Source organism: Pantherophis guttatus, chromosome 4, assembly GCF_059756535.1.
Source record: "Pantherophis guttatus breed Tessera chromosome 4, ASM5975653v1, whole genome shotgun sequence".
NCBI lineage: Eukaryota > Metazoa > Chordata > Lepidosauria > Squamata > Colubridae > Pantherophis > Pantherophis guttatus.
In genome coordinates this window covers 25,680,122-25,703,577 of record NC_142066.1, presented here as the reverse complement: position 1 = coordinate 25,703,577, position 23,456 = coordinate 25,680,122, and the positions used below count along the sequence as shown (strand labels likewise).

Genomic DNA, 23,456 nt, shown 5'->3' with positions numbered 1-23,456 from the left:
TCTTCAGAGCAGCACTGCAAGACTTAACAGATGTGCATTTAATTGTACAGGTAATCCTCATTTAGTGACTACCATTGGGAAAGACAATCTGATCATTAATTGAAGTGGCTGTTAAATGAATTGCAACTGTGTTTATGGTCTTCCTTCACCTTTCCTTGCTTTGCAGACCTGCAAAGGTTATAAATGTGAGGTTCGGTTGCAAAGTTATTTTTGCATCATTATCATAACTGAATGGTCATTGTCTGAGGCAGTCGCTAAACAAAGATTATCAGGGTGTGCCTTGTTCAGTATGGAGGATTCTATCTCTTACATAGATTTTTAACTCCCAAATTTGATTTTCTATCTCAAAGAGAAATATGTCAACTTTCTTTTACATCTGTTCACTTGTCTTGTCCTGTCTAGTATAAGGTAAAGGTAAAGGTTTCCCTTGCACATATGTGCTAGTCGTTTCTGACTCTAGGGGGCGGTGCTCATCTCCATTTCAAAGCCAAAGAGCCAGTGCTGTCCGAAGACATCTCCGTGGTCATGTGGTCGGCATGACTAAACACCAAAGGCGCACGGAAGGCTGTTACCTTCCCACCAAAGGTAGTCCCTATTTTTCTACTTGCATTTTTTACATGCTTTTGAACTGCTAGGTTGGCAGAAGCTGGGACAAATAACAGGAGCTCACCCTGTTATGTGGCACTTGGGATTCAAATTGCTGAACTGCCAACTTTTCGATCGACAAGCTCAGCGTCTTAGCCACTGAGCCGCCACATTTCTTTTTATACCTGTATACACAGATGCTATGATTGGTTTGGTTTTTTTCCCATCTTCCGAATATATTTTATTGTTTTTGTCTCTCTTTTCCAAAGATTTGAAAGGCATGGGATGGAATACGAAGCATTGTGGAAGAATAGAATAAGTGGGTGCACCTTCGCATGGCTAGTGAGGAATAAAAGGGCATCTGGTGCCTTATATATATATATATATATATATATTGCAATCCTGGAATAAATTCAGCAGCTCCTTATGGAGGAGGAGAACATGAGAGGTGCATGAGATTGGAGAGCATAAATATTAGTGAAGGACATTGAGGCAAACATACCATGATAAACATGCAGTCTGAAGAATTATAGATAATCATAATTAGAGGTAGTTTAGGTCAGGAGTCCCCAACCCCTGGTCGGTGGACTGGCACTGGGCCACGGCATACCAGAAACCGGGCTGCGCATACAAGTGAAGCCCCATCCATGGGATGCAGGCAGCACGCGAAGCCACACCCCTCCAATCTGCGGAAAACCTCTCCATGGAACAGTCCCTGGTGCCCATAAGGTTGGGGGCCACTGGTTTAGGTGACCAGTTGTGAAATTACAACAAGTAAGAAAATGTTCGTAGGAGACAGTGGCAGAGCCTGGCAGGTGGAGTCAAAAGAGGAATTAGCCTAGAGTCGTTATATAGCCACCAACAGACTGACTCTAACTCCTTTTGAATCCCATTAATGGTTATCTACCACCAAAATAGTGCTAACCATTAGTTGACTAGATTCCTAGGCCTAGGCACAACCAATAAATCAGTTTAATTAGAACTTAGCATGTGACTTTGGTGTTTCCTGCCTGACAATATTTTCTAAGACTCTGAAAACTGAATGTTCCAAGTCATCTCTGGACACTTAAAAAGGATGAGTTTCTCCCTAACTCCAGCTGTCCATAGTTTTGTGTGGCTTGTCTTTTTCATGATCTAAGATGGTCTCCCAAAGATTTAGTTGCTATGAGATTTGGTGAATGTTGACCTGGATGACATAGTTAGATCTTCAGTGATTTGGATGATGGCAAATGACCCAGATGACTGTTAGGGAGTCCTTGCTGGTGCCATCTTTTTGCTCTTCTCTGGGCCTGATGGGTTGATGGGATGTAGCTGGAGGGGTTGGTGAACTACATATTCTACTGAGCTTTTGAGGACCCTCAGGCATAGAAGGCCCACATGAAGATGGCTAGGGCCATCATGATCACAGCATTAATGTTGACTACTTGCTTCCAGAGTGTGCGCTCTATGATGACTGCCAGATCCTGGAAATCCTTGTCCTTCTCTTCTGGGTTCAGTTCTGGCTCCTTTGGGCTGCCAGAATTCATCCCACAAAACCAGGCCAGGCTTTGACGTAGTCGGCCACAGGAGGTCATTGTTTTGGGATCTGCATGGAGAGGGAAGAGGCATCTGAAGTTAGGGTTCTCTCTCAAAAATTGCGATGATTGTGAAATTGTGACAAGGGCAAACTCAAAAGGAAAGTCACACACACACTGAGAGAATCTGATGATTTGGAGACATACTAGAATTGTAGGTTTTATAAAGGCTGTATCTTGTTTCCCAAATAATACCATGTAAGAGCTAATGTGGTGCAGTTTTTAAGGGGTTGGACTGGCATTGGGGAGACCCAGATTCAGGTCTACCCTGACTAGATGATTTTGGACCAGTCATGCTCTCTCACTACCTTAAAAGAAAAAGGGAGTCCTATTTTATTTATTTAATTTTTATTCTGCCTTTATTACTTTATAAGAAGGTACTTTAAAAAGTAATAAAAATATTTTATAAGTTATTCAATGTGGCAATAATACTCCTCCCTCCTCTTCCTCCCCAACAACAACAATCCTGTGAGGTAGGTTGGACTGAGAAAGAGTGATTGGCCCAAAGTTACCCAGCCGGCTTTCATGCCTAAGGCGGGACTAGAACTCACAGTCTCCTGGTGATTGGCTCAAAGTCACCCAACCAGCTTTCATGTCTATGGCAGGACTAGAACTCACAGTCTCCTGGTGATTGGCCACAGTCGCTCAGCTGGCTTTCATTACTAAGGCAGAACTAGAATGCATTGTCTCCTGGTTTCTAGGCCATTACTTTAACCACTACACCAAACTGGCTCTGCTTTGAGCTCCCGAATGAAGGAAAGCTATCAATCTAATAAATAGATAGCACAACGTTCCCTCACCATCCACTTCTAGGACCAGCTCTGGTCTTCCATTCGTGGTGGCTGCATTCTCTGCTTGCCGTTGCTGCTGTTTTGCTTCCTCCTCCTCCTCTTCTGTATCCAGATCAACCCGTGTTTCTTTGCTGTGCCTGAGGCTGAATACTAGGCGATGCAGCTGGGTTGGCAGAATGTAAGTTTTAAAATGCACAAATGGTGAAACAGAATGACTGGGTGGGGAAGGAAGGGGATTCTGGGAATTGTTGCAAGTTTGTCAACAACAAGCTAGAAGAGGTTAGCTTGGCTCTATAAAGGAGAAATGAGTGCATTCCGTTGTCAGGTGATCAATTTCTGAGTGAGGGAGGTGAAGTGATTCCAGGAAACTCCCTGGAATCTCCCAGGTGTCACCATCTCTGATTTTCTTTGGGATCCCTGTCAGTGCCTATGAAGAACAACTTGTAAATAATTCAGTTGCCATGCAAAAGGTTTGTGGACTAGCTTAGGGCCCTGAGTCTTCGGAGAGGGGCGGCATATAAATTGAATTAATTAAATTAAATTAAATTAAATTAGAATACCTGCTCCAATTAGAAGATGAGAAATGGGGGCTGGGAAGAGGTAACAGATGGACTGTTGAGGATTAGAGAAATATGGGGCGGGGGGGGAAGGAAATCCCCCCCTCCCACCAGAAATTAAAAGCTAATTCAAGCTTGGTTAATCCCTAGTACAAGTCTCCTGTGTGAGCAGGGGGTTGGACTAGATGACCTCCAAGGTCCCTTCCAACTCTGTTACTGTTAATGTAATAAATTCAGGTGTGTGTGTGTGAGAGAGAGAGGGAGAGAGAGAGAGAGAGGGAAAGGGATGGATGGATTGAACAAATGTACTTATATCCATACCAACAAACATTATATATTAATGTATTGTTCTAAGCTATGGTTTATAACACAAAATAGGTGAAGCTTGACTCTTGCAGATTTCTTAGTCCTCTTTTATCTTTAGTATACGAAAGAGAGGGGGCCTTTCTAGGCCACTGCCTCCGTGATTTGGAGGTCTGACATGGAAGAGCTTTAAGTGGACATGGGGAAGGAAGCACAAGTCTTAGAACGCTATTTGTTTAGCGACGATTCAGAGTTACGACGGCACTGAAGAAAGTGACTTATAACCAGTTCTTGCACTTCGTGCAACTCCCCACAGTTGTAATGTCCCATGATTGCCATTTGCAACCTTCCCAGCTGGCTTCCAACAAGCAAAGTCAATGGGAGAAGCCAGATTAGCTTAACAACCACACAACTCACTTTAACAACAGCGATTCATTTAGCAACTGTGGCAAAAAAAGGTTGTAAAATCGGGCATGAGTCACTGAACAGCCACCTTGCTTAGCAATTTTGGTGCTGATTGTGGTCATATGTTGAGGACTACTACCTGTATTCCAATACATTGGCATTATTTCCCTTCTCCTCCTCCCCACCCCCCCCAAATTCCCCCTGTACTTACATGTTTATCAGGAATCGGTGAAGTGCAGAGCGAGACCCCCACTGCAATGGCAGCTGTAGCCAAGAATAGGATAATGGCGAAGTAAAGGTAGTGGACCCCACAGATCAGGCGAGGGCAGTTGCTTGGGAAGAGACAGCTCCCTGCCCCATAGACGAATTCTGGGATCATTCGGGCCATGCCTATGGCTAGTCCTCCCATCATGCCCCAGAATGCACCCTGAAGAGGAACATGGAGGATGAGGAACAAACAAGAAGGACACTACACATTGCATCAGGGACACTTTGATCCTATTCGGATAGCCCTTCCCCCTTCCCTAAAACTAAGAGAAGAGACTATTGCAAATCTGGGGAAAGCATAATTATTAAAAATAAAGGGGAATATTTGTAGCTCAGGAATGAAATGAGGGGTCTTTGGTGCTCTCTGAGCTTGCTTGTTTTCTTCCAGATGTTTCATTACCCTAACTAGGTTATCAGTGCTAACACTGATGCTAACACTGATGATGTTACCTAGTTAGGGTAATGAAACATTTGGAAGAAAACAAGTAAGCTCAGAGAGCACGAAGGATCCCTCAGCTGGAAGTGTGTGTGACACAGACGTCTTTCACCTCTATTTCTCCATGCTAGTAGACCAATGTTTTCCCATCTCCAAGGCTGCATATCATGAAACGGTTGACTTCAACCCAACTCTTGATGACTATGGCACTTGGCAGAAGTAGTTTTCTTCTGCCTTCTTAGGGATTTTTTTCCCCAACTTCTTAGTATCTGGAATCTCTGAATGGTCACTTATTTAACTATATAGGAAGTCCAAATTGGCTTAGGGCAGTTAAGGTAACCTAGATGCCACCATTCTAACTGGGCTTAAAATTCTGGTACTCTTATTTTCTTTATTTTGAGTGTTTGTGTTTCCCCTCCATGGATCTCACCCCTTATGTGGAGTATGTGGTTGGCTGTGTCTTTTTTTTTTAACCTGCTCACCTGCTCATTAAGCCTTTTGACAAAGACTCCAAGGAGGAAAATGGCAGCAATGGGTGGGGCCAGATAGCTGCTGATGGACTGGATGTAGTCAAAGAGTTGTCCACCTTGGGCGACCTGTACCACAGGGATCCATGCAATGCTGATCCCCACAAGCAGCAAGATCCACACCCTGTAGAGAGAAACAGCAAAGTGAAAATGTATCCCTTGCCCGGGAGGCGGGGACATGCTTGCAAAGTGGGGTTTAATTGAGGATATGAAAGAATTTTTGTGGGTGTACTCACAGCCACGTAAAATTTACTTATCTCGTGATACAAGTGAGTTCTAATATTCATGCTTCTAATGCAGTTGACGTGGCTCGCAGGATGGCAAAAATATCAGAGAAGTGGACAAATTTGGGAACCTTGTAGTATTTATAGCAGTGAGGTGCCAGTGTGTATCATTAACAATCCTTGATGATGCCTTCCAACTTCCAAAATTAAAGAAAATAATCTCACAAATTTGCCAGACTTTGCAATATTTCAGGGGCCGTGCATTAGTTCTTGTAGATTCCAAGTGAGAATATTAACCTTGCAATGAATGAATGAATGAAAATGAATGAGTGAGTGAGTGAGTGAGTGAATGAATGAATGAATGAATGGAGTTTTGGTGCCTGCATCAGTGCACAACTCCCCTCACTCTTTGAAAATGTTGCCATTCTGTGAGCTAAAGCTTTAACTTGGTTAGTATCACCAATCTCCCCCCCCCAAAAAAATCTGGCTGAGCATTGCAAGAATTACAGTAGAGTCACAACACATCTATAGGGCACCCAATGGAGGAAGACTAACAAGATGCCAGTGGTTGCTGTTGCAATAGTAAACGAAGAATGTGCATGAACAAGGGTGCCCCAGATCTCTTTCTCACCGGCCCACAATCAACAGCTCCCTCTCCTTGGCTTGGGGCCTCAAGCGTTTGTAGATGTCCATGGTGAAGAGGGTGCCGCTGCTGTTGAAGATGGAGGCCAGGGAGCTCATGAGGGCTGCCAGCATCACTGCTAACATCAGCCCCCGAAGGCCTGTGGTAATAAAACATAATGGGAAGGAACAAGGAATGAATTCCAGCATTCAGCATCCCTCGGGGCCATACAGCTGGTTAAATTCACAATAGAACTGGGACCTCTAATTCAATGGTAAAGTCCAAAATCCTGCTCTCTGTAATAGGGCTGGTCAAACTCCTCCATTATTGTTGATGGTCCCAACTAGATGGACAAGTTGTTTGATTTTGCAGGTGCTCCTCAAGGCACGGAGCTGTTACAAGCTTCCGCCTCCGCTGCCAACTTTGGCTAAAGCGAGTGTATTGGGGTCAGGAAGGAAATCTCATTCTTACCATTTGGCATGAGAGACACAACCAGTTTTGGATAGGCAATGTTAGAACACCCAACTTCTGTGCCACATATTTGCTTGCATTCATCTGGAACGACGCAAGCTACTTCGTCTGTAAAGTGAAGAAGAAGAAGGAGGAGGAGGATGAGTGATTCTGTCATAGGTAACAACGCTGCGTTAACATATACACATGCATGTGCACACAGATATATATATGACCAAGGTTGTGTACACCAAATACAGTATACTGTTTCTGCTGGGTGCCAAGAAGTGTTTGTTTTCACCATCTTAAATGCCTCTCTTCTACATTTGTGAGCGACCAGCCTGAGGTGCTATGTTCTTAAATTAACAGAGGAGAAGGTGGGAGGGAGGGTTTGGGGATTTTCTCTACAGGAGACTACAAACCCACTCCTCAGTTCCTCAGAGAAGTAATATTATTTTCTTGTAGAAAAATGGTGGCATTTAGACTCTTTTGATATAAATTGTACAAAGTTTCTGTTTTGAGAAGAATCTTTCTATTAAAATTGATATCTTCTACCTATCATCAATCAAGGGATTTATGATAACCTTTCTCATATCACTCTCTCTCTCTGTCTCTGTCTCTGTCTCTCTCTCTGTCTGTCTGTCTCTGTCTTTCTTTCTCTCTCTGTCTGTCTGTCTCTCTCTTTCTCTCTGTCTCTGTCTCTGTTTCTCTCTCTGTGTCTTTCTGTCTCTGTCTTTCTCTCTGTCTCTGTCTCTGTCTGTCTTTCTGCCTCTGCCTCTGTCTCTGTCTCTCTCTCTGTGTTTGTCTCTGTCTGTCTTTCTGCCTCTGTGTCGGCAGTGGGGTCAACCAGAAAAGAAAACCATAAACAAAATGAAAGTTTCAGAGCCAGCAACAAATGTTAAGAGATAGAACTACTAATTCGACTGGCCAATTTTTCTCTCCCTTTCAATAGAACAATAGAGAAAGAAGTTAGAATCATCAGAATAGAGCTGGAATGGACCTTGGAGGTCTTCTAGTCCAGCCCCCTGCTCAAGCAGGAGACCCTATAAATGGATAACCTGTATTTTTTTCCCAAAGGGTTTAATTCCATTTAAATTCTCTGGCACTTAAGTTTTAATTTCAAACGAAGGGAGGAAGGGTTTTCAACATTTCACTTGTGACAGTTCACCAACCCTATTGTTTCAGCATGTCCCAGTCCCAGCCCAGGCCTCTTTGCTGTCCTGACTTCTAATCGACCAAAGATATAAGCTGTTATTTCTCCTGACGAGAGAAGCTGAGAGACGTGGATAGAACTCATTTTCTCATGGACAGTAACCTTCCCATGGGAAAGGACGGTGGGGGCTGCGGCCATGATGGAAAAGGGGAAGAGGGGACTGGAAAGAGTGGTTGAAGTTCTAGGGAGATAGAAAAAGGCTGTCTGGCCATCCACCAGTGCTATACAGATAGTCCTTGACTTATCACAGTTCACTTAGTGACCGTTCGAAGTTACAACAGCACTGAGAAAAGTGATTTAGGATCATTTTTCACACTCATGACCATTCCAGCACCCCCATGTTCACGTGATTTACATTTGGATGCTTGACAACCTGCTCACATTTATGACGGTTGCAGTGCCCTGGGTTTACATGAGCCCTTTTTCTGACAAGCAAAGTCAATAAGGAAGCCAGATTCACTTAACAACCGTGCTACTAATTTAACAATGGCAGTGATTCACTTAACAAATATGGCGAGAAAAGTCGTAAAATGGGGCAAAACTCACTTAACAAATTTTTCACTTAGCAACAGAAATTTTGGGCTCAATTGTGGTTGTAAGTCGAGGTCTACTTACACAGCATAAGATTCAGGTAGTCATCAATTTATGACAGGTCACTTAGCAACCATTGGAAGTTAATTGGAAGACAAATTCCTTGTGTGTCCAATCACACTTGGCCAATAAAGAATTCTATTCTATTCTATTCTATTCTATTCTATTCTATTCTATTCTATTCTATTCTATTCTATTCTATTCTATTCTATTCTATTCTATTCTAAATTCTGAAAGACTTTGAAAATAGGACTTTCAACCCAGGGGTGGATTCTACTTACCTTTACTACCGGTTCACAACAGGGCCACACGTGCGCTCTTCTGCGCATGCTCGGAAGTGTTCTGATGACGTTGGGGTCGGTGGGCGGAGCCTCCCGCTGGTTTTACTACCGGTTCTATAGAACCGGTGCGAACTGGGTGCAACCCACCACTGTTTCAACCTGGATTTGAAGTTCTAACATCCACTTCCAATGCCACACGATCACATGACTGCATTTTAGGCACACTGGCAGCCAGCATTTATGGCCATTTCCAGCACCCACAGTCATATTGGTGCGATTTACAATGTTTTTGCTAGAAACTGGCCTTTACTTCCGAGTTCTGGCAAAAACTGCCCCATAGCAAACAATAGGTAGACTTAATAACCTTGGCAATTGCTTTATAATTGCTTAAAGACTATTGCAAAAAAAAAAGATCGCAAAATTTGGCTTTATTTATTATTTTTACAAATAACTTAAGGCGGCGAACATAACCAACAGACCTTCCTTCTTTTATTTTCCCTACAAGAACAACAACCCTGTGAAGTGGGTTGGGCTGAGAGGGAATTGGGGGCTTCAGTTGGCTTTCATGGCTAAATTGAGACTAGAACTCACCGTCTCCTGTTTTCTAGCCTGGTGCCTTAATCACAGGGTGAAATCCAGCAGGTTCCGACAGATTCTGGAGAACCGGTAGCAGAAATTTTGAGTAGTTCGGAGAACCGGTAAATATCACCTCTGGATGGCCCCAGAGTAGGGAAGGAATGGAGATTTCGCAATATCCTTCCCCTGGAGTGGGGTGGGAATGGAGATTTTGCAGTATCCTTCCCCCAGGAGTGGGGTGGGAATGGAGATTTTGCAGTATCCTTCCCCTGTCACACCCACCAAGCCACACCACCACCACCAAGCCACGCCCACAAAACCGGTAGTAAAAAAAAATTGGATTTCACCACTGCTTAATCACCAGACCATGGGCTGTTTAGCTGCACAAACATCAACCCTTCAGTGATTGCCACTTCACTACCATTTATTACAAAACTACAGAACAATAGGAAAAGGAATCCAACCTATTTAGTTGTTGTAACTGCCAGAATCTCTTTACATGCTTGGAAATTAAACGAATGGCTTGCCTTGCTGATAAAACAAGGAACAAATTCACAGGGAGGTCCTGGCTGTCGCACTGATTCCAGGACTTTACAAAGCCTTCCTGATTTATACTTTGGGGTCACAGAGGTGAAACCTGATTCATCCAGAGCAGAGGATAATTTGAGGGTGTTGACTGAGCCCAAGAGAGCCATCTGACCAATCTTAGTGATTTCTGAAGAAAGCCTCCATAGTGTGATTGACTGTATATACGAATCAATAGAAAATAATGCTAAATTGTAAAATTGGGTAGTGTTAAACTTAGGTATGGACCTTATGCTTGAGTTGAGTTCTTCAATAGCCTCTTCTAAGAATCCTGCACATATAGCTAATCACTATGATTGGTGGAAGAGTAGGGTACGGTAAGGTAGGGTAGGGTAGGGTAGGGTAGGGTAGAACAGAACAGAACAGAACAGAGACCTTTGCTGAAGAGCTGGAAGGGACCTTGGAGGTCTTCTAGTCCAACCACCTGCTCCAGAAGGAAACCCTATACCATTTCAGACAAATGGTTGCGCAATCTCTTCTTAAAAACTTCCAGTGTTGGAGCATTCACAACTTCTGGAGGGAAGTTGTTCCACTGGTTAATTGTTCTGACTGTCAGGAAATTTCTCCTTGGTTCTAGGTTGGTTTTCTCCTTGATTAGTTTCCACCCATTGCTTCTTGTCCTGCCCTCAGGTGCTTTGGAGAATAGTTTGACTCCCTCTTCTTTGTGGCAGCCCCTGAGATATTGGAACACTTCTATCGTGTCACCCCAGGCCTTCTTTTCATTAAACTAGACATACCCAATTCCAGCAACCGTTCTTTATGTGTTTTAAAGAAGTGTGCCATAACTCTCTTCATAACACTTCTCTGCGCAATACTTTTTATTGTTAATAATAATTATTTTTGCACTACATGCTTTTGTGTGGTAAAGAAATGAACAGTAACTGTCTCCACCTGAGGAAATGGACACTCAGTTGTGAATATATATACTGTGGACGCTCTTAGATTTTATCAGAGCCATTTTTATTTAAGTGAAGAGAGAGTGACTATCTTCATATATTTTTCTTTTCTGCAAAAGTTTAAGAAGATTATTTCTGGGTTAAAGCCATTGTGAATAAAGCACCAGTTGAATTTTAATTGGAATAGCTTTCAAGTCCCTTCCATGGGCAGGCTGGGATGGGAAAAAAAATGCTCATAAGCAATAAGTAAACCAAGATTGAGAACATTAGAAAAGTCAATACTGGCTCTAATGTAACTAGATCAGTAACTAGATATGTTTCCTTGTTTGAAATAAAATTAATACATTTTTACAATTACAATGAATTGTTTACAATTCATACAAAATTCATACAGTTGATTATGCAACATACTAGATCAGGGATGGTTAACCTTTTTGGTGCCGAGTGCCCAAAGTGCGCACCTGCGCATGAATGCACACATGCATTCCCGAACAAACAAAATGCAATGCGAGCGCCCCCCTGCGCATGCCCCCTGCCCCCTGTGCCCCATTCTGGCTTCCAGGTTGGTGCAGGAGGCTTTCCATGCCCAAAACAGAGCGTGGGGGCACTGCGTGATGGCCCCCCCCGTGCCCCATTTTGGGCCTGGAAAGCCTCCTGCACCAACCTGCACCCCCCTATGCATGTGCCCTGTGCCCACGCATGTGTGGCAGAGACCCGAAGACCAGCTGGCTGGCAGGAGGCGTGCACGTATGCTGAAGCTGGGCTGGGGCGACAGCTGGCGTGCCCACAGAGAGGGTTCTGTGTGCCACCTGTGGCACGCTTGCCATAGGTTTGTCATCACAGTACTAGATCAACCTGGAACTAGAATCTGTATTCTCAGCTATCTGAACCCTGACAAAGCTAGAAAAGGTTTTTCTTGGCTGAGTTGGTTCCAAAGATCTCTAAATTCTCTAAAGAAGTAACTTATGACCATTTTTCACATAACTGCGGATCATGCGGATAACTGTGGATCATGCGGATAACACATGTGATCCGCATGATCACATGATCAAAATTCAGATGCTTGCCAATTGGTTCATATTCATAACCCAATTGCCGTGTCCCGGGTCATGTGATTCCCTTTTGTGACCTTCTAACGAGCAAAGTCAATGGAGAAGCCAGCTTCGCTTAACAACCATGTTACTAATTTAACAGGAGCCTTGGTAGTACAGTGGTTTAATGCACCCTGTAATTAACACAGCTGCCTGCAATTACTGCAGGGTTCGAATCTCGCCAAGGCTCAAGGTTGACTCAGCCTTCCATCCTTTCTAAGGTAGGTGAAATGAGGACCCAGTTTGTGGGGGCAATAAGCTGACTTTGTATAAATATACAAAAGTATGAAGGCTATTGCTTAACGCATTGTAAGCCGCCCTGAGTCTCCGGAGAAGGGCGGCATATAAATCAAATAAAAATAAAAAAAATAAACAACTGCAGTGATTCACTTAACCACTGTGGCAAGAAAGGTCATAAAATGGGGCAAAACTCACCACCCCTGTCTCAATTGTGGGCTCAATTGTGTTTGTAAGTCGAGGACTACAGGTAGCATCTGAGACTGTTCTTTGGCTCAGTTAGATCAACTGTTTTTCATTTTTCTTCTGATATCTCCATTCCAACCATCACCTCAGAGGTTTACCTGGATACAGGATCCGGCTCATCATGCCAGGCATTACCATGAGGAACATGGGGAGCAGTTTGAGGTACCCACAAAGGATGCAGCCAGCTTTCACATGGGTCAAGTTCTTCCCGGCGAGGCACCTCTGTACTATGACCTACATGGGATGCAAATGGGAAGGTTTGCTGTAAAACATCTACGCCGTCTTCATTTCTGCCTTAGGGTAGCCTAGGGGTTGAACAACTATACTATTGGCAAGGTGGATATAAAGTCAGAAGTTGAATTCAGCTTAACAGAGGCTTGGTCTTAAATATACTGTAAGTAATTTTCCTTCCACACCAACAATCAATCAGGGGGCATAATCAAAGGTTATGCACAATCAACCTGGAATTAAGGAGAAACTTCCTCGCAGTTAGTTAGAATAATTAACCAGTGGAACAGCTTGCCTTCAGAAGTTGTGGGTGCTTCATCACTGGAGGTTTTTAAAGAAGAGACTGGACAGTCACTTGTCTGAAATGGTATAGGATCTCCGGCTTGAGCAGGGGGTTGGAATAGAAGACCTCAAAAGTCCCTTCCAGCTCTATTCTGATCGATTAATTACTTCCAATGGAAAGCCTTAGGAAAACTTCTTAGGCATAATAGCAGGATTTAGTGGGAGGCTTCTAGGCAGCTAAGTAAGGAACTGGGAGTTTAATGCAGACTAAAAGGTTGTGATTCTTCAGAAATAAACACACTGTTTTTATTCCCCCTTATCCTTCCCTAAAAATCATTCTGTACCTGGTCACTGCACCAATACCAGAGAGAGTTGATGGAAAGACCGAGGATGACAGCTGGCCAGGGCAGATCGCTAGTGGTGGCATCTCTGATCATGTGAAAAGAGTCTTCACGGGGCAGGTAGCAGGAAGACGAGATGTTGTAGAGGGCAGGGATGGGTGAAAGTGTCTGCTTGGGAATAGCCCCCATATATTTGTCAAATAATCCTTGATAACCTCCGATTTCATTGAAGGCTGTATGGGAAGAGTCATGGTCACGCTGGAACTAAAATTGCATTTTTATTCAGATGTTTGCATGTTACATTACACTTCCTGTTTCCCACATTTCTTGTTTCCCAGTTTGGAGATCTCTTCCCTCCCTCTGACTTTTCCCTGTACAAAGAAATTGCATTCCAGCATAGCAGCAGTGGTGGGATTCAGCTGGTTTGAGCCGGTTCGGGCGAATCAGTAGTTAAATTGCTGGCTAGCCCCTCCCCTCCCCCTCCAGGAATCCTCAAGCGCCCCATTTTGGCTTCCAGGTAAGTGCAGGGAGGCCTACTAGGCCCAAAATGGGGCGCGGAGGTGAGGCGCGCTGCGGCCCATTTTCGCTCCCAGGAGGCTTTAGGGAGGCCTTCTAAGACCAAAACGGGCACAGCCCAGGTGGCTTCAGGGAGGCCTCCTAGGCACAAAATGGGGTGCCGGGATCCAGTCCGTTTCCCCCCCCCCGCAGCCCGTTTTTGCTCCCAGGGGGCGTGCAGGAGGCTGAGTGCTGCCTGTCACACCCCCTGGCCACACCCACCCAGGCGGTCATTAGGGCAGAGAACCGGTTGTTAAATTCTTTGAATCCCACCACTGCATAGCAGGTTCTTTGTTACAGCTTTTAAAAAGTTAACTTGTTTTAGATCGATAGGATCAGTTGAACCTGAATAATTTAACTAATGAATATGTAATTGAAAAAAAAAATGGCAGAATCTCATTACATGTGCAAAATCAAAAGACTTATATCACTATATTCGTCACAAGGATTTTAGTAAATAAGGGTTAGTTTGAAAAGTTTACTGATCCAATTTATCTCTGGTTCAGATCGTGCCTCTTTTTTTTCAAAAAATTTTTTACAAAAAAATAGGTGAATCTGTGGAATGGCGTTATTTTTTTGTCCTTAAAAACTGAGATTTATTTTATGAGGATTCCCACCCTTTAGACAAAAATTTCAGAGCATCACATTAGATAAAAATGCCAGAGCATTATAAATGGCTAATATATATACTTTTTCATATGGCTGTTGACAAAAATAGGATTACCAGTATGATCGCCAACATCCGATGACGGATATGGCACAAGAGGAATAAGAATATAATGTAACCTGAATTCCCCCTATAGAGAATTAGTGATTAATTGTTCTCACTATCAAGAAATTTCTCCTTAGTTCTAGGTTGCTTTTCTCCTTGATTAGTTTCCACCCATTGCTTCTTCTCCTGCCTTCAGGTGCTTTGGAAGATAGCTTGACCCCCACCCCCCTCCTCTTTGAGCAGTGATTAGGCAACTGGTCATAAGTCAAGGACTACCTGTATCTACTTCCATGGTGCTTTCCTATGTGTGAGGCTAATGGAACCCACTTTCTGCAGTTTGAGATGAGAGAAGAAACTCAGTCTTTGTATCTTCAGCAACTTACTCACCAAACCCCATCAGGACGAAAGCACCTCCAATCATAACAAAAGTCTGGACTGTGTCAGTGTACATCAAGGCTGCTAATCCTCCTGAAAGTAAGATGGAGACTCATATGCAGGTATGATAATGCTTTGGTTCAGTGGTGAAATCCAATTTTTTTTTACTACCAGTTCTGTGGGCGTGGCTTGGTGGGCACGGTGTGGCTTGGTGGGCATGGCAGGGGAAGGATACTGCAAAATCTCCATTCCCACCCCACTCTGGATCCAGCCAGAGGTGGTATTTGCCGGTTCTCCAAACTGCTCAAAATTTCTGCTACTGGTTCTCCAGAACCTGTCAGAACCTGCTGGATTTCACCCCTGCTTTGGTTCCTCATGCAACTGGACAAAGCAATAAAAATAGTTTGTCTAGCAGTAGTGACTCTTTGGCTGAGCAGCTAAATCAATTCTTCAGCCATTTTGAGGTGGACACAGGAACGACCATCATTCCAGCATTTACCACTGATAGTACACCATTAACATCTACCATTGATAGATAACCACTTCTACTGCAGATCTCTGATGTGAGACGTGCTTTCCAGAATGTTAATATCCGGAAGGCAACTGTGCCTGATGGAATTCTGGGACGAGCTGTCAGGGACTGCGCTGCAGAGCTAGCTGGAGTGTTCACAGATATTTTCAATTTATCCCTGTGGCAGTGCTCTATCCCTACCTGCCTGAAGACATCTATTATAGTGCCAGTCCCTAAGCAGACAGTAGTGGTATCCCTTAATGATTATAGACCAGTAGCTTTAACATCTGTTGTCATGAAATGTTTTGAGAGGCTGGTGTTGAACTATATTAAGGCTAGTCTTCCATCTACTTTGGACCGATACCAATTTGCATATAGGGCTAATAGATCAACTGACGATGCTATGTCTCACGTTGTCCATACTGTTTTGAATCATTTGGAACAACAGGGGACATATGTGAGGCTATTATTTGTGGATTATAGCTCTGCCTTTAACACCATTTTACCCAACAGGTTGTTTTTTTTTAAATGTCCAATTTAGGTATAAATCAGAGGATTTGTTTGTGGATAAGGGATTTTCTGACAGATAGGCTACAGTCAGTAAGGATGGAATCTCACCATTCCTCTACTCTGATACTAAGCACAGGAGCCCCACAGGGTTGTGTGCTAAGCCATTTTCTTTATTCCTTGTACACACATGACTGCACCCGATTGTATAACACCAACACAATTATTAAATTTGCGGATGACACTACAGTGGTGAGGCTCATTAATAAGAACAATGGGTCTGCTTACAGGAAGGAAGTACAAGGGCTGACATTGTGGTGTAATGAAAATAATCTCACACTTAAAACCACAAAAACTAAAGAATTTATAATTGACTTCAGGAGGAAGAGAGATGTACATTTACCATTGTACATAAATGGTGAGGAGGTGGAGAGAGTGGGTAGTTTTAAATTACTGGGAGGACCTCTCATAGACTATGAATGCTAACGTGCTTGTGAAGAGGGCACAGAAAAGGCTGTACTTCCTGAGAATGCTCAGGAAGATAAATCTATCTCGGCATCTACTTCTGTCTTACTATCGCAGCACCATTGAGAGGGTCCTGACATACGGCATTCTTGCATGGTATGGGAGCAGCTCTCTAGCGGACAAAAAAGCTCTACAGGGAATCATTAAAACTGCCCAGAATATCATCGGAGTCCAGCTACCAGCCCTGGACGACATCTTTGAATCTCGCTGTTTGAGAAAGTTGCATAACTCTGGTCGCCGTCGTCGCCAGACGGTCTTTTATGACCGCCAGCCCCGCCGCCCGTAAAGAGCCACCTCCACAGCTGAGAGGCAGCTCGAAAAAACTCTGTTTCTCTGAAGAAGTGTGAGGAGAGCCGGCGAGAGCAGGTAGAGCCCCTGTGAAGTCCCCAGAGTGGGTTTTTTTTTGCCTCTGGGGAGGAAGCAGGATGAGGCTCCCTATCCAGCTCGCCGAGGCTCCGGGCACCAGGGGAACTCTGCTTGCTGCAGAGCTAGACGACGCGACCAACGTAATTAGTGATTTATCAAAATAAACAGGGTGAAATCCGGATCTGGAATCCAAAACCGCAAGTATATATATTAGCCCTGTGATTGGATTTAAGAATGAAGAAAGAGTGAAAGTTTAAAATGGCGTCCGGCTTTAGCTGCTTGAAAAAAAAAAAAAAAAGCTGAAAGCGAAAGTGGACTTGCCTGACTGTTTTATTATGCTACAAAGTATCTAAAATAACAGCGCTGGTTACAAGAGAAGGGAAAAGGTTTTTTTTCTTATGTTCTATCTCTTTAGAGACTTGATTAACTCTGAGAGGATTTTATGCTGGAAAAAAGGGAGAGAAGATTTTCTTCTTAAAAAAAATTGGTCTGCATGGCAGCATGGCTTTAAAGCTAGATAATAAAGTTGTTTGGGGCGGCTCCCCTATTTATAAGTCACAAGAGCAGTCTCCAAGTTTGCAGATTCAAAGCCAGAATTTTAAAGACTTGAAGGAATTTATTACTGCAGCTTTGATGAGACAAGAGGTGGCTATGGATCAGAAGTTTGAGAAATTTCAACAGGAAACTAAGGAGTTGGTTCAAGAAAAGTATGATAAGATGAAACGAGATATTTTGACAGTCCTGACTGGCTTCTCAGAAGTAATTTTCCAGATTGATAAAAAGATGGAAGAATTCAGTTTAGAAGTAGAGTCTAAAATGAAGGAAATTGATTACAAGATCTATAATGTGGACAATAGAATGCAAAGGATTGAAAATGAAGTAACAATGATGCAATTCAAATTTATGGAATCTGCTGTAAGACTGAGGGGGATAAAGGAAAACAACAGAGATTTGAGAAGGATTTGTGCTGATGCTTTGGCTGTGATGTTAAAGGTTAACTCTGAAGAGGTTTTGTCTAAAATTGACAAGATTTACAGAGTGAATTCTTGGGTGGCAAGGCAAAGGCAATTGCCCAGAGATGTAGTGATATACTTTACAGATAAAAGAATAAGAAATGACATCTTGCAAAAGTCTTTTGTTTCTACTTTACAAGTGGATGGAAGGCAGATTGGGATTTACAAAGAGTTGCCGCCTAAGATGCTAAAAGACAGAAAAGACTTTGGATTTTTGGTGATTGAACTAAAGAAACAACAGATTCCATATAGATGGGATGTCCCAGTTGGCATAAGACTGACGTATCAAGGAGAAAGATATCGATTAAATACTGTTGAAAAAGCGGAAGAATTTTATAGCAATGTTTTTAAAACTGGCTCAACATCTCCATGTATATTGTCATCGTCAGGAATACAGGAGGGAGATAAAGAAAAGCAAATTGAACAAAAGATTGAAGTCCAGTGGAAGCAGATGGAGGTGGAACCAATGGAAATACAAGGAATCACAGGGGGCTCTTTGGATGACCCGTGCTCGGATCATCCTCTAAAGGTTTTAGGTGGATCACTTAAAAACACAAGAGAAGCGGCTTTGGATCTTGATCTGATGTCTTGCAAAGTTAAAGATCAGCATACAACTCGAACAGCATACAAACAAATTCCAGAAAAACAACAACAGCAGAGGTTCAAGCCAGCACAAGGCAAGAAAAAAAGCAGGTTCCACAAAAGAAAGTTTTAGACTAATACTTTTTTTTGAATATGGATTATAAAATTTTTGTAAAATTATTACCCAACAGATCAATGCCAGTTATCTAAGAACCGATTTATGTTTATGCAGGACTTATAGAAGGCAGATATATAAAAGATAATGTGAGGCAAATTATAGACTTATTGGACTATTTTGAGAAGAATAAACAGATCCCTGCAGTGCTGGTGTTTAAGCATGTGGAGAAGGCCTGTAAGTGAGTGAATTGGAACTTTCTATTATAGATTTTAAGAAAGATGGATTATGTGTACGTTGAAGGGAATAATCATGAGGCAAGAGGACTACGGAACAAGGGCACTTGCAGTTGATCTGGTTGTCACCCTAACATGGTCGATGGAATTAATAATCTAGATGAAAGACTTTGCGGAAGATATCATATGGAATATAAATATAAAGTCACTCGGGGTGGTTTTATACATAAAATTACTCTTCAATGAGGGGGGCAGATGGCAACTAAAGACACTAAATACACTGTTGGAAGAAGGATCTGATGTGATTGTTTAGATTTTATAAATAATTATGTATGGTGGACCTGCGGGAAAGTGGGTGAAACAAAACTGATATGGGGATAGGTTAGGTTATATTGGAAAAGGGATGTTATTGAAGAATGGACTTTGAAGGTGGCCAGTCTCGCAGAAATGGTGAAGTTATCAGTATATATAAAAGACCGGACACAAGAGATTTATGTAAGGGAGAAGAGGATATGGATAGATTATGTGTAGAATAAATACTAAACTAGGAAGTACCAGATAATTCTGAGATAAATGTTGTCTAGAAATGTATAGTTTACAGGGGATAGTACACTAGAATATCAGAAGAAATGTATAACACACAGGGGGTAGAATAGATGGGCGGTAAAGTATTATATAACATGATTTGGATTTGGATTTCATCCTGGGGAAGCCATGGGGGGTGGGCAGGGTAAGGGAGGGTTAGGGAGGGAAAGGGGGGGTGGGGAAGGGGGAAAAATTTGTATTTGTAAAACTTTTTCAATAAAAAAAAAAAGAGAAAGTTGCATAACATTCTCAGAAACTCTTCCCATCCTGCTTACAATCTTTTTGACTGTTGCCTTCTGGCAGAAGATACAGAACAATTAAATCTCGGACCACATGTTTTCTGAATAGTTTTTATCCCAGAGCTATAATTGCACACTACAATGAACTAAAGGGCCACCATCAGTGATCTGTTGGACAGTATTACTTGGTCTATTGTATGGATGTTTGGGTGGTTTAAAGGTGGGGAATTGTGGTGGGTGGGAGTGTACTTGGGGATTGTTATGTGTGTTGGACCTGGTCTTTGGGTGTTAAGTGAATTTTGTTGTATGGGTATACTGTGTATACCCATACAATGACAATAAAGTTACTTATTTTATTTATTTATTTATCTGCACCTGTTTTAGGCAACTGAGGGTCCTTTAAATGCCATTCTGCAATAAGGACAAACCCACCTGGGAAAGATGATGAGGGCTGCAGGCAACGCATTTTGAGAGAACCATATCAGTAGTTTTTGACCTGTAATCCCCACTGAGCCCAATCAAGGCAGTTGTAAAATGACTTGTGCCCCATTTTATGACCTTTCTGGCCACAGTTGTTAAGTGAATCACTGCAATTGTTAAGTTAGCAACACAGTTGTTAAGTGATTCTGGCTTTCCCATTGATTTTACTTGTCAGAAGGTTGCAAAAGGTGAACACATGACCCCGGGACACTGCAACCATCATAAATACATGCCAGTTGCCAAGTGTCCAAATTTTGAGTAGGAGGATGCTATAAAGGCCGTAAGTGTGACAAACAGTCATAAGTCACTTTTTTCAGTGCCATTGTAAATTTGAATGGTCACTAAATGAATGGTTGTATGTTGAAGATTATCTGTATGCTTTCTTTTAGATCCTTCTGACCTCTTCTACCTCAAAGAATCATGCACACTGATCTGTTTGTTGGAAACATGACTACATGAGCTAATTCTACAATTTTGTAAGGCTACATTAACAGGATCTTGCAAGTCTTAAGGTGCAAAGTTCTCACCGCCACTTTTAAGTGTGTGATCCATTATGGTGAGTCCTTCCTAAGTTTCTTCTTTGACTGTTAAGCAATAGAGGGCTCCTCCCTCTCTTATCTTTTCGTTCCCTAAGCAACATTTCTTTCCTTATTCCCAAGGTCATCCATACATCCATTACAAGCATGCACAGGCAGGCAGCATCTTTTTGGAAAGATGCTTTCCCACAGGATTCTGGTGTGAGTCATGGCGGACTGAAGACATCTCTGCAAATGGCCAAGATGACAACCGCTATGTAGAACGAAAGATTGCCAAGTTAAACTGGTTCTTCAAATTTCTCCAGAGAAAGAAAAAATCAAGAGATCGCCCATAACTGCTTTGATTGACAGCACCCTGTGAGACCATAAAACAAAGGTCTCTCACCCATTTGAGTGCCAAGGGACAGGAGCAGAGCCTTTCATGAAGAACTCCCTTTCTAATCACTTTTGGAAATGTTCAGCTTAATCATTTTATGAATATTAGAGACCTTCAAAACAGCAAACTTAAATTGGCACCAGGTGAGTTTTACATTCTTCTTTGCATTTAAGAAATTTTAAAGAGAGTCTCCAAAATTTAAAATAATATACAATTGGCAAAAGGAAGGGAAAAAAAGGAGAAATTATTCTGAAATATTAATAATATTGAGAGATATTAATATCTCAGAAAGAATACAGATTCCAATGAATAAACTTTTACAAGGCGATAAGAATATTTTTTTAAAAAAACATTGACCTAACAAATATTATAGAGTTTGGAGACATGGAAGACCACAAAAATTGAAATTACTAAAATGGGAATACAAAAGAGAAATCAAGAATCTGGATTTGGATTTGGATTTGGATTTACAACAGCTTTGACAAGAAAACCTGGATATTGTCTCTTTATGTAATTTATAAAGTAGGCTGGTAGTTTTGAAATCTCTTTGAAGGTTTATTTTAAATACCAAACAGTGATGAAAGATCAAATCCAGCAATGCCATAGGAAGGATTTAAAGGTCAAGATTGTGCAAAGCAAAAAGAAGAAATATACAGTAAAGTTGAATTATTTGACTAGGAATAAATGATTCTTATTTGTGGAATCCTTGGTGCTCTCTTAGCTTGGTTGTTTTCTTGCAGATGTTTCATTACCCAGTTAAGTAATACCTTCAGTTTAACAACATAATAGTTTAAATAACAACATAATCAAAGAAGTACCAAAAAGAAATTCACCCCCACCTATACTGACAGGGCAAACTGCTATATATAAACAAGAGAGTACACCCCATTCCCTTCTAGACCTGAAGATGTTATCTAGTTGGGTAATGAAATGTCTGAAAGAAAATAACTAAGCTCAGAGAGCATCAAGGACTCCACATGTGATTCAACATTGAGCTACACATATTCTCCTCCAGTATTTGTTTGATATTTTTTTTAATTCCTAATGTATATTTTGCTAAACAAGGATTGAAAATATGATTATTTCTGGATAAAAGGCTATGGGGAGAAGATGTTTTTTTAATTTATAACTTATAAAGTTTATAAACTTATAAAATGTATAAACTTATAAATTTTAATTTATAAAGAAAGGTTAAAAGTTAGCATATTAGTTTATGCTTGGTGTGATGCAAATTGGAAGCCACTTCTATATTATTATCTTCTGCTATCTTTTTCTGTTGCCTTTTTCTCTTTTCGTTTAATTTTTATTAATCAGTTTTATTAATTTTTATTGTTTATTAAAAACATTAGTACAAATATTTTAAAGTCTGCCTCACATTTGCTGAAAATGCCAAGCACTTGAACACAGGTGCTTTTGTCTACGAAGTCTAAAGCTTGCTATCAACTTACACTCCTTCCTCCTTTCCTTGATGATCTAGAACAGCGTTTCTCAACCTCGGCAAGTTTGACACGTGTGGACTTCAACTTCCAGAATTGGGGGAATTCTGGGAGTTGAAGTCCACATGTCTGAAACTTGCCAAGATTGAGAAACACTGCTCTAGACCAGCATTTCTCCATCTCAGCAACTTTTAAGGTGGGTGGACTTCCACTCCTAGACTTCCCCAGCCAGCCATGCTGATTGTGGAATTCTGGTAGTTGAAGTTGACATCTTAAAGTTTCTGGGGCTGAGAAACACTGTACTTTTTTAGAATTAGATGGGAAAGGATGTAGACGATTGTTGGAGCTAGGAGAAAATTTTGTTGCTGTCCAACATAAATCTGACCCACATACCTTTGGTTTTTGGATTTTTTGGGTAACCAATTGTATTCTTACACGTCTAGTTCCTTGCTTAATTATAAAACAACCCATTGTCTTGTGTCAGGGTCTTGCCCATGGAATGCTGCTGAACTTGCCCATGGGTGCTCGGCCTGATTTTGCAACCCCATCATAATATATTTGGAGATTCTGATATCCAGCTTGAGTAGACCAAACAAAACTCATTCTCAAGAAGAGAGAGAGAATTGGTAAGTTGAGAAGTTTTCTCTTATATTTTTTTTTTCCAGTTGTACATCATGTATCTTGGGATGCTCCGTTAACCAAGATTTGTTTTTGGCTTCCTTTGTGATATAAGATACAGGCAGCTTTGGTGGAGACCTTATTACCAACCTTGGTGCCACTTGAAGACCTATGGGCTTCATGCTGGCTGGGGAATTCTGTGAGTTAAAGTCCACAAGTCTTAAAGTTGCCAGGGTTACCCCTGTCTTACAGCCCTGCCTTACAGACAAGGAATTGTCTGTGATTGTGTGTGATTACTTACTCATTAATCAGATGTCATGGCTATATGTGAAACAAGCTGCTCTTAAAACAAGAGATTCAGAACACTTGAGTCTTTCCTGC

At 41.9% G+C, this 23,456-nt stretch overlaps 2 protein-coding genes across 4 annotated transcripts in view; one reads left to right on the top strand and one right to left on the bottom strand.

Moving 5' to 3' along the window:
* Window positions 1-7: 7 nt before the first annotated feature.
* Window positions 8-23,456, bottom strand: part of SLC5A2 (solute carrier family 5 member 2) — a 33,868-nt gene continuing 10,419 nt past the window's right edge. The window contains exons 7-15 of one of the 2 annotated variants that reach the window (XM_060692829.2): window positions 14,963-15,043; window positions 13,312-13,541; window positions 12,556-12,691; window positions 6,763-6,870; window positions 6,301-6,451; window positions 5,401-5,569; window positions 4,427-4,642; window positions 2,960-3,113; window positions 8-2,170 (exon numbers count right to left, since the gene is read on the bottom strand). In XM_060692829.2, coding sequence (XP_060548812.2) covers window positions 1,944-2,170; window positions 2,960-3,113; window positions 4,427-4,642; window positions 5,401-5,569; window positions 6,301-6,451; window positions 6,763-6,870; window positions 12,556-12,691; window positions 13,312-13,541; window positions 14,963-15,043 — 1,472 coding nt within the window. In that variant the 3' untranslated portion in view covers window positions 8-1,943. Of the gene's footprint in view, window positions 2,194-2,959; window positions 3,114-4,426; window positions 4,643-5,400; window positions 5,570-6,300; window positions 6,452-6,762; window positions 6,871-12,555; window positions 12,692-13,311; window positions 13,542-14,962; window positions 15,044-23,456 lie in introns of both variants that reach the window. The other variant, XM_087891789.1, reaches the window with a different exon arrangement.
* The window catches only part of LOC117666814 (putative carbonic anhydrase 3), a 74,992-nt gene continuing 65,064 nt past the window's right edge, over window positions 13,529-23,456 (top strand). For both annotated transcript variants that reach the window (XM_087891790.1, XM_034419793.3), the window contains exons 1-4: window positions 13,529-15,072; window positions 20,499-20,665; window positions 20,769-21,164; window positions 22,942-23,083. The gene's annotated coding sequence lies outside the window, so the exon portion shown is untranslated. The remainder of the gene's footprint in view (window positions 15,073-20,498; window positions 20,666-20,768; window positions 21,165-22,941; window positions 23,084-23,456) is intronic.